We start from the raw sequence: 14,403 nt of genomic DNA, 5'->3' as shown, positions 1-14,403 counted from the left end.
ATTTTAGGGCGAAAAACATTAAAAACCATATAACTTTGTATAGTAATATTGAATATAAGAGTTCAGCCTTAGCAAATTAAAAAAAAAAAAAAAGAACTATTATGTGAGCATTGAGAACTGGTGGAATCAAAACAAAAAACTACGATAAAATAATTAAACTTTTTTTTTTTAGAATAAAGCATTTGCAAAATGACAAATAAGCTCTGATTGGGACTTTTGACAGAAAACAAAGAATTTGGGGGGACCAAACAAATCAGTAGTTTACTTCCAATCCAATGCTAACAGTACACATATCTGTTGAAGGGGTAGTGCAATAAACGATTACGGTCATCCATCAACATCATCATATATCATGTGATATCAACGTATGATTTATTTTTTTAATTCTATATATAGCATATAGTTACTCATTAGTTGGAATTTCTCTACCACCCCAGCCACATTAATGATATTAGCATTCAATTTCCCTGTCCCATGGAATAAATCCAATGGGCCCTCGCCAATAGCGAGATGTGCCCTTAAACTTAAATCATCCAACCAACTGCTTCAGTTTATTCTGAACCACTTGTCCTTTGCTTTAGTGACTGCATGCACTTGAGTCAATGTCATGGTGCAGTGAGTAAGCCAGATTTGCTCAAATCATTAACAGGGTTCTGGGCTATAAAAGCCGAGACCCAGTATGTGTCGTGGCCTACTGGAACTGTTTGAAGAAGGCTACTTCCCATCATCATATATATAAAAAAAGAAAGAAATCACTTTGAGTTTGCTCTTCTCTTGGAAAAAATTTCACACCACTCATTAGACAAATGATGGTTGAACAACAATAAAACCACCGAGAGCCATGTGAAGTGCATGCATATTTTTTTGTTTATGGTAGACAGCGAAAGAAGAAGCCATTGCTTATTTGATGTGCCTCTCCCATGTAATTTTGTGAATAAATAGGAATATACCGATAATATTTTAGTTTTATTTTTCTTTTTATATCTATTTTTTAGTTATTTAAATTCTTGCAGACTTCACATGAAACCAGTCTACAGCTAGTTCTAGTGATTCAATTAAAATGTTCACCGAAGTATGGACTCGAAAGCCTTGCTTTGCAGATAATTTAAGACCTAGATACCATAACTCAGTTGCTGTTGAGCTACGGAAATCTTCACACACCAGTAATGAAAGCCCTAAATGTCAAATTATCCTCCATGCACCTGCCCAGCTATCTAGTATTAGTACCATAACCCCATGCACTTCTGAATCACCCACAGCCCATACCATAGATCACACTCAAAAACGTTACCAGATAAAGTTGGGGTGCACATCAGATTATAAGGAATACCTGAATGCCATGAAAAAAAATGAGGAGCAATATTTTGTATTCTAGGCATTTGAATCCGTTTCACAACATACTTAAACATCTGCTAAGCAGATAAGAACTAAGAACCAATCTTCAAAAAGGCAAATACTGATATCCGGCGTCCCTTTTTGCCTTTCATTTTGGGTAGAAATGAGACACGCTCAACATGGCACTGCTTCCAGGGCGAAACACATTGATCATTGAAAGATTTCCTGTAAATTAGAGCCAACTGCGTTTCCTAAACATCGGGCCAAAACTATTAAACACAGGAAATACAATCTGTTGCTCAATAAGCTGCAACCCCATTCAGAGATTACAGAGTCTGTGCCGTGCTGGTGATAAATGTTTTGATAAAAGTCACTCCAATATCCAAGTGACATCATAGACTGCTGAGGATTCTAGAATAACATATGTAAATAGAATGGCAGCTAAAATTATCACATGTAAAAGAAAATATGTTTTACCATAATAAAATAGCTTCAATACTCATAAAGTATGTCCAACCATAACATACCAGCAGCAAGTTTTCAGTTGTAATGAAAACACAGTCAGGAAAGTCATAAAAACAAGAGTGTGGAAACTCTTCAACCCATGCTACAATAACAGGCACACCACAGTACAATACCAAATAGGAAAGTCGTCTAGTTATTTAATATAACGGCCTCACAAGGCACTAACAAACCACGATCGCAGCATCAGGCGGCCGAGAAACCTTCAATTTTCTATATCATATCATCATGACAGCCAATGAGATGATCCATAGTGATCACTGTGAACCTGTTCTTTTGCTCCTGGAGGCAAAAATAAAACCACCTATTAGCAAAATGAAGATCAGCCTGAAAAGTGTAAATCCCAAAAAATCATGACAAGGAAATGCAAATGTCTTGAGATCAACAGCAACAGAAAAAAGGCACAAACCCATCACATTTTTTGGAAGACATGTGCAGCCCCCAAGGAGCATGTCCGGTCACATGCAGGGCCAGCACAGGCTCCCCCTGGACCGGATCCAGTTCAAGGTTGGTTGATTGCTAATCAGAATCTTCATAGTATTCTCCATCAGAGAGCTCATCAAGGGCCCTAATATCTAACTGATAGCGAAGGATCCCACCAATGCCGCCAAAGCCCCTGCAAAACTGGGAGCCCTCTTGAGATTTGTTGGTAACAAACTCGAGGGAGCAACCAAAACGCCTGTACTCATTCGCAAACCACTCCAAGAGAGACGTCTTCTCTTGCACTTCCAGCTCTGCAGATGTTACAGGATCTCGAAAGTTGTTCTGATTTGCTTCTTGATCCTTGTTCAAATGCTTTATAATGATTTCCCCACTCGTGCTGTGCTTTAGCACATATCTGTTGATATCCAAATTTTCCCACACAATTAGGATCTCAACGGCACCCATTTCAAGAGCTTTTAGTGTATCATCCACACCAAAGACATATTTTCCAGTGTCTTGGCTTATCTCCTCAAAATACTTTCCTATCAACTTCTTTTCCTGTATGAACTTGACATTCGATAGAATCTCTGACGACAATTCAATGGCCTGATTGAAACCATTCTCACCTCCATATGAGACATCAACCACGTTGAGAATCTTAGCCTGTAGGCGAGCATCAAACATGTCGGACTGACTCAACTCTGTCTTAAAATCAGCAGAACCAGCCAAAATTAACCCAGCAACATTTGGTTGACTGGTAGAAGGATTGATATAGAATTGCGTAGCCAGTTCAGCCGTCTTGCGGACATAGTTATGACGCTTCTCCATACGAAGGCGAGCAAATCGCAATGCTGACTGCCCTCCTCTTCCATGCTTCTTTGGAAGATCCACGGAGAACTTGTGAAGCACTTCTCGAGTATTGCCACTTAAAGTGCCAAAAAGAGTTCCATTTCCATCCATTACTATGAAACCAAACTTGTCATCAGATTCAAGAAGCTCGTTCAGTGCCTCAGTATGAAACTTGTTATCACAGAGATACAGCGATGCATTAATTGGCTTGAATGGCTCAAAATCTATGGTGACCTTCTTTTCTTTCCCATCTTCAGTAACAATGGTACCCGTATACAGAACTAGTCCATTGGAAGGAACCTTGTTGTAAAGCTTCAACCTCTGCTGAGCAGAGGTAATGGCAGCCAACACAGATTGTCGATTGACTCTGCTTTTGATGTTTGAAGCGGTTCCATATTCATCGCCCAACATTTTAGCAACCCGAGAGATTTGATCACGAGGTGGCATGATGAGAGAGATCATGCTAGTGCCATTACCTCTTGCAGTTTCCAATGCTTTAATTAATTTCTTAATCTTCCATATCTCAATATTCCTATCGGTTTCATGTCCATCAGCCATTTTAAGAAAGCTCACAGCACAAAGGTCAGATTTCTACCTGCATAAATATATTATCCATAAATATATATGCTAAGAAGCCACATCATGAACAGAATAAAGAATTATAGAAAGTGCAAAATTGATAAATATATTTCTTTAAGAACGGCAGTAGACTCTTAAACATTATATAGCATGCTGTCTACAAAATGTTGGAAAGCACAATTGGAAATGTTGGCACAAAATAAGTGAAAATATAATGAAAACAAAATTGAAACAGTGATGCACCTAATGGTGACAGCACATGTCATGATTTGATAATTTGATGTACCATACAACTGCTCCAGAGCACATAATGAAGTAGAAGTCTTAATTATTTAGGATCATTAAAACCACCTCTGTCATAGATCATTGCCCATATGTTAACAAGATCCAAACTGACACTATATATCGAGCCAAGGCATTTCTAATGTAGTAGTTGCATGACCGTCGACAAATAGATTGATTGCAATATAAATGAGATATATTCTAGTTTCATATGACCTGTTTGTAATTCTGATAAACCAGGAGTCATTTGTGACGGAACTTGTTAAAAAAAAAATCAGATTCAAAAGGAAATGGTATTTAGCTAGTATACTAAAAGTAAAACAGGGACAACCCCTCGTTTTTAATAAAACATGTCCAATTATATTTGAGGTTTATTCTCCAATTTCAGCAAGTGAATATCAAAAAAGCAAAAGGTAAGTGAAAAGCCTTTAGGCCCAATGTCATCACCACAAACATAGGATAAGATCAGATATATCAGAACTCATGCAACATTCCTCTCCTATTCTTGGGTAATCTCTCAGGCAGTTTCACAATTAAAATTGATAAATTTTTGACTTCATATAGGTGTCAAATCATATAACAGAGAACCATTCTTAAAAATTCTTTGGTCAATCATAGTATGGTTAATTGGTGCGACATTAATCACTTCAAAAAACTCTTTGTCAATTACATTTAGTTGTACGAGTATGGAGAGATAAAAAATATTTAGTATATCAAATGAAAGATGCAGCGGAAATGAACTCCAAGAGTGTACTGATCAATGTATCAGAAAATGTTACTGAGAAAACTTATCCATAAAGTACTGAAACTACATATATTGGGTGATAATGATGTTGTATACACATATAACAGGCACCAAGGCTCTTTCTGATTGCCAGGAAAATGTCATGAAAAGAAAGTAGATTAATCCAAGAAAAGAAAAGAAAGCAATTAGAAGCGTCCACATGTTTGGTTGAATAGAACTGCAATGAAACTTACGAAGGAAGTGACTAAGATATGGTTAAATTTTTATGATCCACTTATCTTCTCACTGTTTCTTTCCAAACTGCATTTAGGACAACAAAATTTTAGGACCCTTAGGCAAAATTTAATTTTTTTTTAAAAAAAAAGAAAAAACATTATTTGATCCTCCTCATCCTGGTTTTCTTGTTGTTATCAAACAATGGATAAGAAGATTCCCTCTTAAATTTCTCTCTCATCATCTCAGCAAACAGCAACCAACAAACCTAAGAGATGATGATAAAATTGGTAAAATTTAAGAATAAAAATCACTGACAAACTAGATAAAGCTTAGATGCTATATTGGAATAGAACAAAGTGATCACTACCTATTGAGGTGCTTAGTCTTGCAGGTTGTGAATGGGGAAGGGGAAGTTTAATATCCCCTGTTCACCAATATGGCAAGCAATATCAACAAAAGAAGCTATGGCATTAAAGAGTAGACACATAGTGATAGGCTTGTTGGGCATGATTACCACAGAAAAATCACATATGCTGACCTAGAATTAAAAAAGAAATCAACATTCATGCAGAAAAAAAATTAAAGAAAGAGTTATACACATGCATACCTCAAAAGTTAGGAGGCCCCAAAAAGCAGGGGCTTGGGCATGTATGGGTTGGTTTACAAAAGTGCAGGTAAAAAACCTAAGAACGCCTGGAAAAATTTCTGAATTGACGGTCATAAGGCCTATAGAATATCATAGAGATGAAAGTACAGAAATATCTATGGTTTGTAAGTTTTTGGCAATGCAAATGCCGAGGCGAGAGGTACAAGAAGTTACTAAGAAAAACTTGGCTAATGTGTTCCTCAACATTCAAAATTATAATTCAGTAAATTGATAACTTCAGGACTCCAGCTGCTTAAATGACCATTTACACATAGCTTGCATTTTCCTATTAGGTCCTCCACAGAAGTTTCCACTGTCGATGTGTGTTGTGCAGCTAGCTTGTCCTTCAACCATGATAACCCTTAAACAGACCTCAAATCTATTAATTTATCATAACAAAGTGATGTGGACCATTGAAACCATTGCACTGAGTTGACCACCTATTTAGAACCAAGAAGATGGTGGAAAAGTAAAAGACACTACAAATAACTTTAAATTTAAATGAATTTCAGTTTATCAATGAACTTCAGAGAAATACCTATTAAGAACCAGATTTACATGAACCCAAAACTAAGGTTGATCTAGAAGAGAACTCAGATATAAAGAAAGAAGTTTGGAAATTAAAAGCAAAAGAATGCAAAAAAGGACAAAATTCAGTTTAATATTTCAAAGCAGAGAATTGAAGGAAGGCCGATAATTAGTGGAGTAAACCACAACAAAGAATAATAATCTTTTATTAAATCATTTTCTAAAATTCCAGAATATGGGGAGGTGTGCTTCTTATTCAATTTCTCATCCTGGTAGTCACAATATGAACTTCAAAGCAGAGAATTGAAGGAAGGCTGATAATTAGTGGAGTAAACCACAACAAAGAATAATAATCTTTTATTAAATCATTTTCTAAAATTCCAGAATATGGGGAGGTGTGCTTCTTATTCAATTTCTCATCCTGGTAGTCACAATATCAACTTCTAATCAGGTTTGTATTTTTTGAGATATGATAAAACAAACAAGAGAGAACAAGATAGGATCCACATGGATGGTATGCTTAATCTTCAACCTTTTCTAGGATGACCACATACCTAAGAGAAATAAAATTCTTCTTGTATTACAGCAACTGTTCTTGTTAAAGAATTCTAATAGACCACAATTAGTGAGCCTAACTATGCTAATCAAGTTGATAAATTAACATAAGGGTCTTCTCCAGCCAATAGTTGTCAACTGAACCCATAGTGACCATTCTGTACTCAAAGTAAGTTCCCTTGATATCTTTAACAAAAAAATGTTTTAAAAAAAAGGATCAAATCCGAGCCCAATTTCTTTTCTTTCAAGATGGTCCAACAGGAAAACTGCATGCTTGCATGACTTGGATAAAGTCTCGAGCTTTAGCACAGTACTTCGGGCCCTGGGCGAACGAACAGCTCCTTCATCTCTGAGGGACAACTCCTTCACTTTTAAAGCTACGCCCTCATCTCCTTCCCAATCTTCTTACCAACCACAATTCTCTCAATAGTGGAAGTATATTTTCGAGTGGAACGTGCCCATCTCCATGTGAGATTTTCAGGATTCAAGTATCCATCATAGCTTCCAACCTTTTATATATTCTCTCTTTTCAAGATTTTCAAAGCTTGATAAGTGGATCATGGATGCGAATAGATTGTTCCTTCTAATATAGTAAAGAAGATAGTAATGTTGGATCCATCGACAAAACAGGGAAGTTATTCGAATTTTCTTGGTCCAGATGCGGAATTGAATTCTCATCAGCAATTTCCGGCAAATGGCTCCAATTGGCTCAACCCTAGCCCCCTAGTAATGAATTCACATGGAAAAGTTTGTTTCCCAGCGATTACAACCTTGGATACCCAATTTTAGATCAAAGCAAAATAGCATCTAATTCATCAAAGAAACCAACAGAATTAATTACTTGTTATTAATCGATTGTTATATATTATCCAGCAAGGGTAGGCCAATAACTCCAATCAGGCTGATCACTTGCTGCTTTTAGCTGGGAAGCTAGTTTCCTAGCAGCTATAATCAGAAGCATGCAACTTCACAGCAAAATGCAATAGCATGCAATCCTTTCAAAGAGGACTATGTACACCAATAAATCTCCTACAGTTCAAGCCACACCACTGAGACGCTGCCATAAGCATCCTAACAAACAGACATCTTTCCCCTCGAGTTTGCAATCAATAAGCATGTACACAAAACTTACTAACTCTATATTACAGGTAATCTTTTTTTTGGCCAAAAAAAATACATTTAAGCAGATTGAATTCATAAAAGGATCATAGCCACAAACAAAATCATCCTACTGGTTCTATTTTCCTTGGGGTTTTTAAGAAATCCCATACAAACCAACAGAATCAAACAAAACATAGAACAAATAGACACAAATTAAAATAAAAACTGAAAACCCTAGCATTTAGGAATCACATCTAGGATTCTCCTCGCAAAAAGAAAAAGAAAATTCATAGCAATCAAGAATCACCAATACATAGTCATGGATCTAAACCGGATCCAAGTGCAATCTAAAGAGAAATCCATACCAAAGAAGCAACAGATTAAGATCGGATCAAAGAGAAATAGATTAAAATCCAAACAAAATCAATCAATCAATTATAGCAAATAAAAAATTAAGACATATACTTGGAGAGAACGGAGGAAAATAGAATCAGTAAGGGAAAAAAAAAAAAATCGATAGAAAAGAGAGCGGAAGAGACAACCTCGGAGGGCTGCTGCGATCTTCAGTCTCGCGTCGACAGGCCCCAGAGACTCAAGGACCGAGATATTCATACTGGGGCAGACATTACCGAGGCCTTCATAACCGTTATCTTTTCGATCTAGCGGTCTAAAACTTTTCAACTTATTAAAATAAAAGAATGTTAAAATTGTAATACTATTTAATAAAGGAGACAGTGCCGTGCCAGGTTTTGATATCGGGATGTGGTATGGAGTATGGACGCGTTTTCCCTTGCCACCATTTTAGTAACAAATGCTTTGCTTGACGGCTCAACCCTCGCACCTCCTTGAGTCACATGACACGTGGGTTAGCTCAAATGCCGCGCAGCCCGCCCGACCTATCCAAGCTCAAAGCATTTCGGACGGGTCTTAGATCTGATTTTTAATCCCGGCAGATCGGATTAAATCTGAAATTGGAGCCTATTTATTAAACAGATCGGGCTTGAGTTTAAATTAATCCAGTCTGAGCTGAGTCCATGTTCTCCTCTTATCTCTTCTTCTCCGAAATCGGAAGGTCATCTTGAGGTTGAGCTTTGGATCCAATTCATGCTTGTAGATCTCTTCGCAATCCAATCTTCTCTTCCTCCGATGCTAATGCCAACGTAGATCTCCTAGGACCTAGTGCTTGTTGGTGAGAATCCAAGTTGGCCTTTAGAGTTTCGAGATGGAAATTTCTTGGGGAAGGGGAGAAGGGCTCCGTGCCGATGATGGGGGAGAAGGGCTCCCTTCCAGGAAGGAACTCAATCCTCCTCAACGACGAGACTGTTGTGGCCTTCGGCTTCTTCACCTGCACCAACTTTTCTACTATCGGATCCAGGTTAGATCGAAGAGCCTAGGGATTTCTACCTTGAAAGAGTTGGTTAGCTTAAATGGCTGGTTGGGAGAGAGGCCACCCTCTCGCTCTCACATGGTTGAGGAAACATCGGGCCGAGGTCAAATTGGATTGCCGCTGCCGCAACTTCCCTCTTGCTCTCATAGCCATATGAGAGCAAGAGGAAAAGGGGATTGGGAGTGGACTTGATATTAAGGGCAAAAGGAGTAATCGGGCCGTTGATTTGTGCTGGTGGGCTTTTTTATGAAAAGTTCTGAGATATGATCAGAAGTCTAAAGCTATTGGACTCAGGCTTGGGAAATGAGCTTGAAGACTAGGTTGGGCCAGGCTCGGGCTTGAATAATTTTGATCATGCTGGGCCTGAGCCTAGTTCGAACCCGACCCGACCCACCTGAGAAGAAGGTCTAATCACTGGCATCATGGCCTTATGAGAGGATCAATTGCATCATAAAACATCAACATGTACTGTTTTGGTAACTTGCTACTTAAGAGGACTTATAGTTAATAGGTTTCTTCAGCTCAACTCGGCTAGAGGTGAGTAGATGTGTTATCGGCTAAGAAAGTCGAGTTAGGCTCAAGGGTAATGGCCTAGTTGGGATAGCAAGTAAGGAGAATGGGAGAGAAGGATTGCAATGGAGCCAAGATATCTTGATGTTCAAATATCTCAGATGAACAAAATATTTGAAATATTTGTCCAATTATAAAGCTCGAGAGAGGTACTGATGTGGGCAGGCATCTTGGGAGGATTTACCATATAATTTGATGTCAGTTTAGCTGGCTACCAACTATTAAATATTTGAAATTAGTACTAGTTTAGGTGTTGGATATAATGTTTAGTGATTAAAGTATTTATTTCAAAACAATTATAAGGTATAGAAAGAAAAATCTTCGGTGATAATTGGTAGTTTGAAATCACTTCATGCATTCATGCCCATAAAAGCTAATTAAGAAAGCTGGTTTGTACCTAGAGGTGGCAATTTACTCTGCCATATCAGGTATTGACTTATTCTGATCCTGATGGGCCGAGTTTTACCTGACCTGCAGGATGGGTCTTCATTCTAAAACCTATAGTGGATCCAAGACAAGTGCAAATGATGGCAATACCCATCCCAAACCCGCCCCGATTATATACAAGCCTTTATGATTATGATGATATGATGATAATAGAGAAAAAAATATTGTAATCAACCATGAGAAAGATTAAACATGTGTGTGGGAAAGAAAGAATATGTAGAAAATAAGAATTTTGTGGGAAACTTTCCTACCTCAATATTATGAGGTGGTCATCATATATACAAAAGATTACAAGTAAGATGATACAAAGAAAGAAAGAATTAACAAATGGATCTCTAGTATTAAATCCTAAATTTATGTTATATACAGAATTCAAAATTCCAAATTCAAACCTCAAAGTTCAAAAGTCAAAATTTCTTGAATAATAGACACTTGGTATGCGGCTTGATATGGGGCTGAGATGAAGATATTGTCAACACCCCCTCCCCCCACAAACTAAGGTAGGTACCACCGAGAGCTTGGAACACAATTGTTAAAAGTATTGGAAGACAAATTCTTTGGTAAATATATCGGCGAGTTTGTCATTGGAGAAGATGAGTCAGGTATTAAGCTGACAACGAGTCACTCGATCTTGAACAAAATGAAAGTCAATTTCAATATGCTTGGCCCGAGCATGAAACGTGGGATCGACGGTGAGATATATCGTAGATAAGTTATCACACCAAGTATAGGTAGTTGAGAAAGTGAGATACCCAACTTCTATAGTAAAGATTAAATCTAAATTAGTTCAATAGTGACATTAGCAAGCCCTTTATATTTGGATTTGGTACTTACTCGCACCATAGTGAGTTGCTTTCTAGCACTTTAGGATGTGAGATTTGGACCAAGAAAAATATTAAAGCCATTTATAGAATGTCAGTCATTAGGATTACCGATCCAATTGGCATCGAAATAGACATGAAGAGAAGAGTATGGGCTTTTGGTTAAATAAAGATCATAGTCGATGGTATGCTTCAAGTAGCAAAAAATATGCTTGACTGCAAGCCAATGCATGGAAGTGGACCTATGCATGAATTGACATACTTAGTTGACTACAAAAGAAATATCAACATGCATAAGAGTAAGATATTAAAGTGCACCCACCACATACGATATTGGGTCAGATCAAAAATTGGCAAACTATCAGAATGAGAGAGTTGGAACCTAATAGATATAGGTACTGAAATAGGCCTAGAACTATCAATGTAGATTTTGAGAAGAAGATCAGAAATGTACTTTGATTGGATTAGATGAAATTAAGAAATAGTAGCCTTAGCCTCAATGCCTAAAATGTAGTAAAAAGTGCCTAGATCCCTTCATAGCGAATTCAATTTGTAAAGAAGAAATAAGATCATCCAACGAGCAGTAGAAGTGCTAATAAAAATAATATCATCGACATAAATCAAAAAGAGTGCCATATATTCTTTGATGCATTTGATAAAGAGTGAGACATCAACATTAGACCCACGAAAGCCAAGAGTATGTAAGTGAGAGTTCAGCTATTAAAACCAAACATGTTGTGTCTGTTTAAGACCACGAAGAGAACATCATAGCTTGCAAATATAAGTGGAATGGTTAAGATCAGTAAAACTAAGAGGTTCTTTCATATAAATATTCTCAGTGAGATGTCCATGGAGAAATGTATTTTTGACATCCAACTGTCGAGTGAGCAAACCTTCAGAAACTGCAATAGAAAGAACACTAAAAATTATGATGGGCTTGATAATTAGACTGAACATCTCATTATAATAGGCTATAAGATAAATGCTTAGTTGTTCATTTTTCTAGTTGATTTCTTTTCTTAGTTTAAGGTACACTTGGCTTGCTAAAAAATAATATTTTTTTATTTGTGGTCTCTATTATTGTTCAAAATTTGGATTGTAATGTTCTATATGTTGGACTTATTTTGTTTAATGTTATGTGGCATATTGAGATATATTTTTTATATTCTTTTTTTATTTGTTTGATTTATATGCAAAATATTCTTTTGTGGTATGAGGTAGGTATGGTTATGTTGTTTCCAATTGTAGGACATGTATCGATAATAGCCCCTACCTAACCCACCTTTGCCCAATGAGTGAGGTGGGATGAGGGATTGGATGCAGACGTAGCTGACGAAAGTGGAAATATAAAGAAGTCTACTCAAATCAGCCCAAAAAGATGGAGCACAGGATTAGCCATAGGTCAATGATAAAAATGCCAACTTGCCAAATTGGAAAATTAGAGATGACGGTATTGACCTGCTTGAAACAAGATCCTAATTTATGGTAGTATGCTAGTTGGAAGTTGGGTGGTCAAAATGAATGGGTTGCCCTAGCCAATTATTAATCTCATTATGGTAATTAAAGGAAGATTGAAGGGAGGCATGAGGTTATTCACAAAGAAGAAAAAATGAGCACTAAGAAGAATGATGCAAGGTTTATTTATAGGACAAGGCATGCTCTCACAGAAGATGAGATAAAATCTCCATCAATGCGAAGAATAAAATTGAATTCCTATAAATATTGTCGATCCTTTGAGTAATGTTTGAACTATTTAGATACCTATGAATAAGTCCATAAACAGAAATGCAGCAAGAACAGACAATTTGAAGGAATGAAGGTATAGGGAGTTTATCAAAGAGGATGCTTTGGTAAAAAGAACATTATTCAGTCAAAATCACGATGGTATATTTTCAAACTACAATCACTGAGAAAATGATAATGGGCATCCCGTCAGGCTCTTGATTATCGGCAAGCAAGATATGGGAGACATTGCTTACATTACATATCAGCCACCTAAAAAGTAGCGATGAGCAAGGGCCATATGAACCAAGTTGGACTGGTGAAAGTTACGTGATCCTTGCTAGATGGATAGGATTCGGTCATGATGAATCTTATCAAGCATGAAGGAAATAGTCAAAGTTAGAAATTTTGGCTACACAAGCCAAATGACTAAGATAACCATGATCAGCCTTGAGGGGAGACGAATCGGTCACAAAATTGTCTTTAAAGGCAAGAAGACATTGTTGCAAAGCGATCAAGGAAAACAGCCAACACAAGATATGAATGTATAAGATGAAGGAAATGAATGATGTGCAAGGGTCAATAGGGGATAGCAGATATTGTTGATCGTGTGTGTAGTTGCTAACCGATATTAGTTACCAAAACCGCCAAAGGTGGTGACTAGATGTGAACTATACATTCCCTTTGCAACAGGAAATTGGAAGTGAACTCACCTGACAGTCCACTGCAGATTTAAGGGGGACGCTGTGTATCATGTCACCCCTTCTCCTAGATGGCTTCAATGGCATGATATGAGACTTTGCTATGATCTAAGCATCAAAACCATCATTAAACTCTGGTCTACGCATTCTAAAATGCACCAGATCAGTGTGGATTTTCAATTCACTTTGTCACGATTTTTGCCACCATTTTTGCCACCAAAAACAATGAGATGAGGGAATAGAACCTAGATAAGCTAGTAGGATGAAATTATCTAGAAGAGCAAATGTGTTTTATCTTTAGAAAGCCTAATATCACTTTATATTAAATAGAACCCCATCTATGTATCTCCTTATATATATATATATATATATATATATATATATATATATATATATATATATAGAGAGAGAGAGAGGGAGTTAGGCACAAGATGGTTGTATTTATGTATTGTAAGATAGGGAGTGCAGATATAAGGTTTACAATTTGTGTTTAACATAATATCATATATGGATATCAAGACCTTCATAACAAGTATGCACCTGCAACAACAAAAGTGACAACAATAAGAATAGAGAAATCCATCAAGATGGGAACCACTATAAACTTATTAATAACCATGGAGATATCTTCTTAGTATCCTTGTAGCTTATAACATAGATACCTTTAGATAATTCGTTTAGAAAATATTAGTTGATAACGGTTATAAAGTATATACAATACATCTGCTATATTTTTTGCACGCATCCAACAGGCATCGCTAAATCTCTGAGTAAAGGTCTGATTCGACCAAACATTATCGAAAGTTCTGCGACTCGCACATTTGGTTCTCAATGGGTCCAAATTTTAAGCAAGGCTATTTTAGCAACAAAGATGCTTTTCATGAACCTAAAAACTAATGGATTAATGAAGGGGTCCTACTTTATTGGTTATGCAAACCAAGCTCATGAAAACTGGGCAGACAACTTCATGATTC

At 37.0% G+C, this 14,403-nt stretch overlaps 1 protein-coding gene across 2 annotated transcripts; it reads right to left on the bottom strand.

Moving 5' to 3' along the window:
* Positions 1-1,792: 1,792 nt before the first annotated feature.
* LOC103722848 (eukaryotic peptide chain release factor subunit 1-3-like) lies at positions 1,793-8,559 on the bottom strand. Of its 2 annotated transcripts, none has more exons than XM_008813546.4 (3): positions 8,324-8,559; positions 2,267-3,724; positions 1,793-2,139 (listed from the first exon to the last, which is right to left on the bottom strand). In XM_008813546.4, exon 2 carries the CDS (start codon positions 3,685-3,687, stop codon positions 2,377-2,379), a length of 1,311 nt encoding a protein of 436 aa, XP_008811768.2. In that variant the 5' UTR covers positions 3,688-3,724; positions 8,324-8,559; the 3' UTR covers positions 1,793-2,139; positions 2,267-2,376. The 2 variants fall into 2 exon arrangements, with proteins under 2 accessions (XP_008811768.2, XP_008811769.2); XM_008813547.4 differs by having other exon boundaries at positions 2,274-3,724.
* Positions 8,560-14,403: the final 5,844 nt, after the last annotated feature.

The sequence above is a fragment of the Phoenix dactylifera genome, unplaced genomic scaffold (genome assembly GCF_009389715.1).
Source record: "Phoenix dactylifera cultivar Barhee BC4 unplaced genomic scaffold, palm_55x_up_171113_PBpolish2nd_filt_p 000405F, whole genome shotgun sequence".
Classification (NCBI taxonomy): Eukaryota; Viridiplantae; Streptophyta; class Magnoliopsida; order Arecales; family Arecaceae; genus Phoenix; species Phoenix dactylifera.
This window is presented reverse-complemented; position numbering and strand designations above follow the sequence as displayed.

Coding starts and splice junctions, on each gene's coding strand:
- LOC103722848 (XM_008813546.4), bottom strand. CDS start 3,687: ATGGCTGATGGACATGAAACCGATAGGAATATTGAGATATGGAAGATT.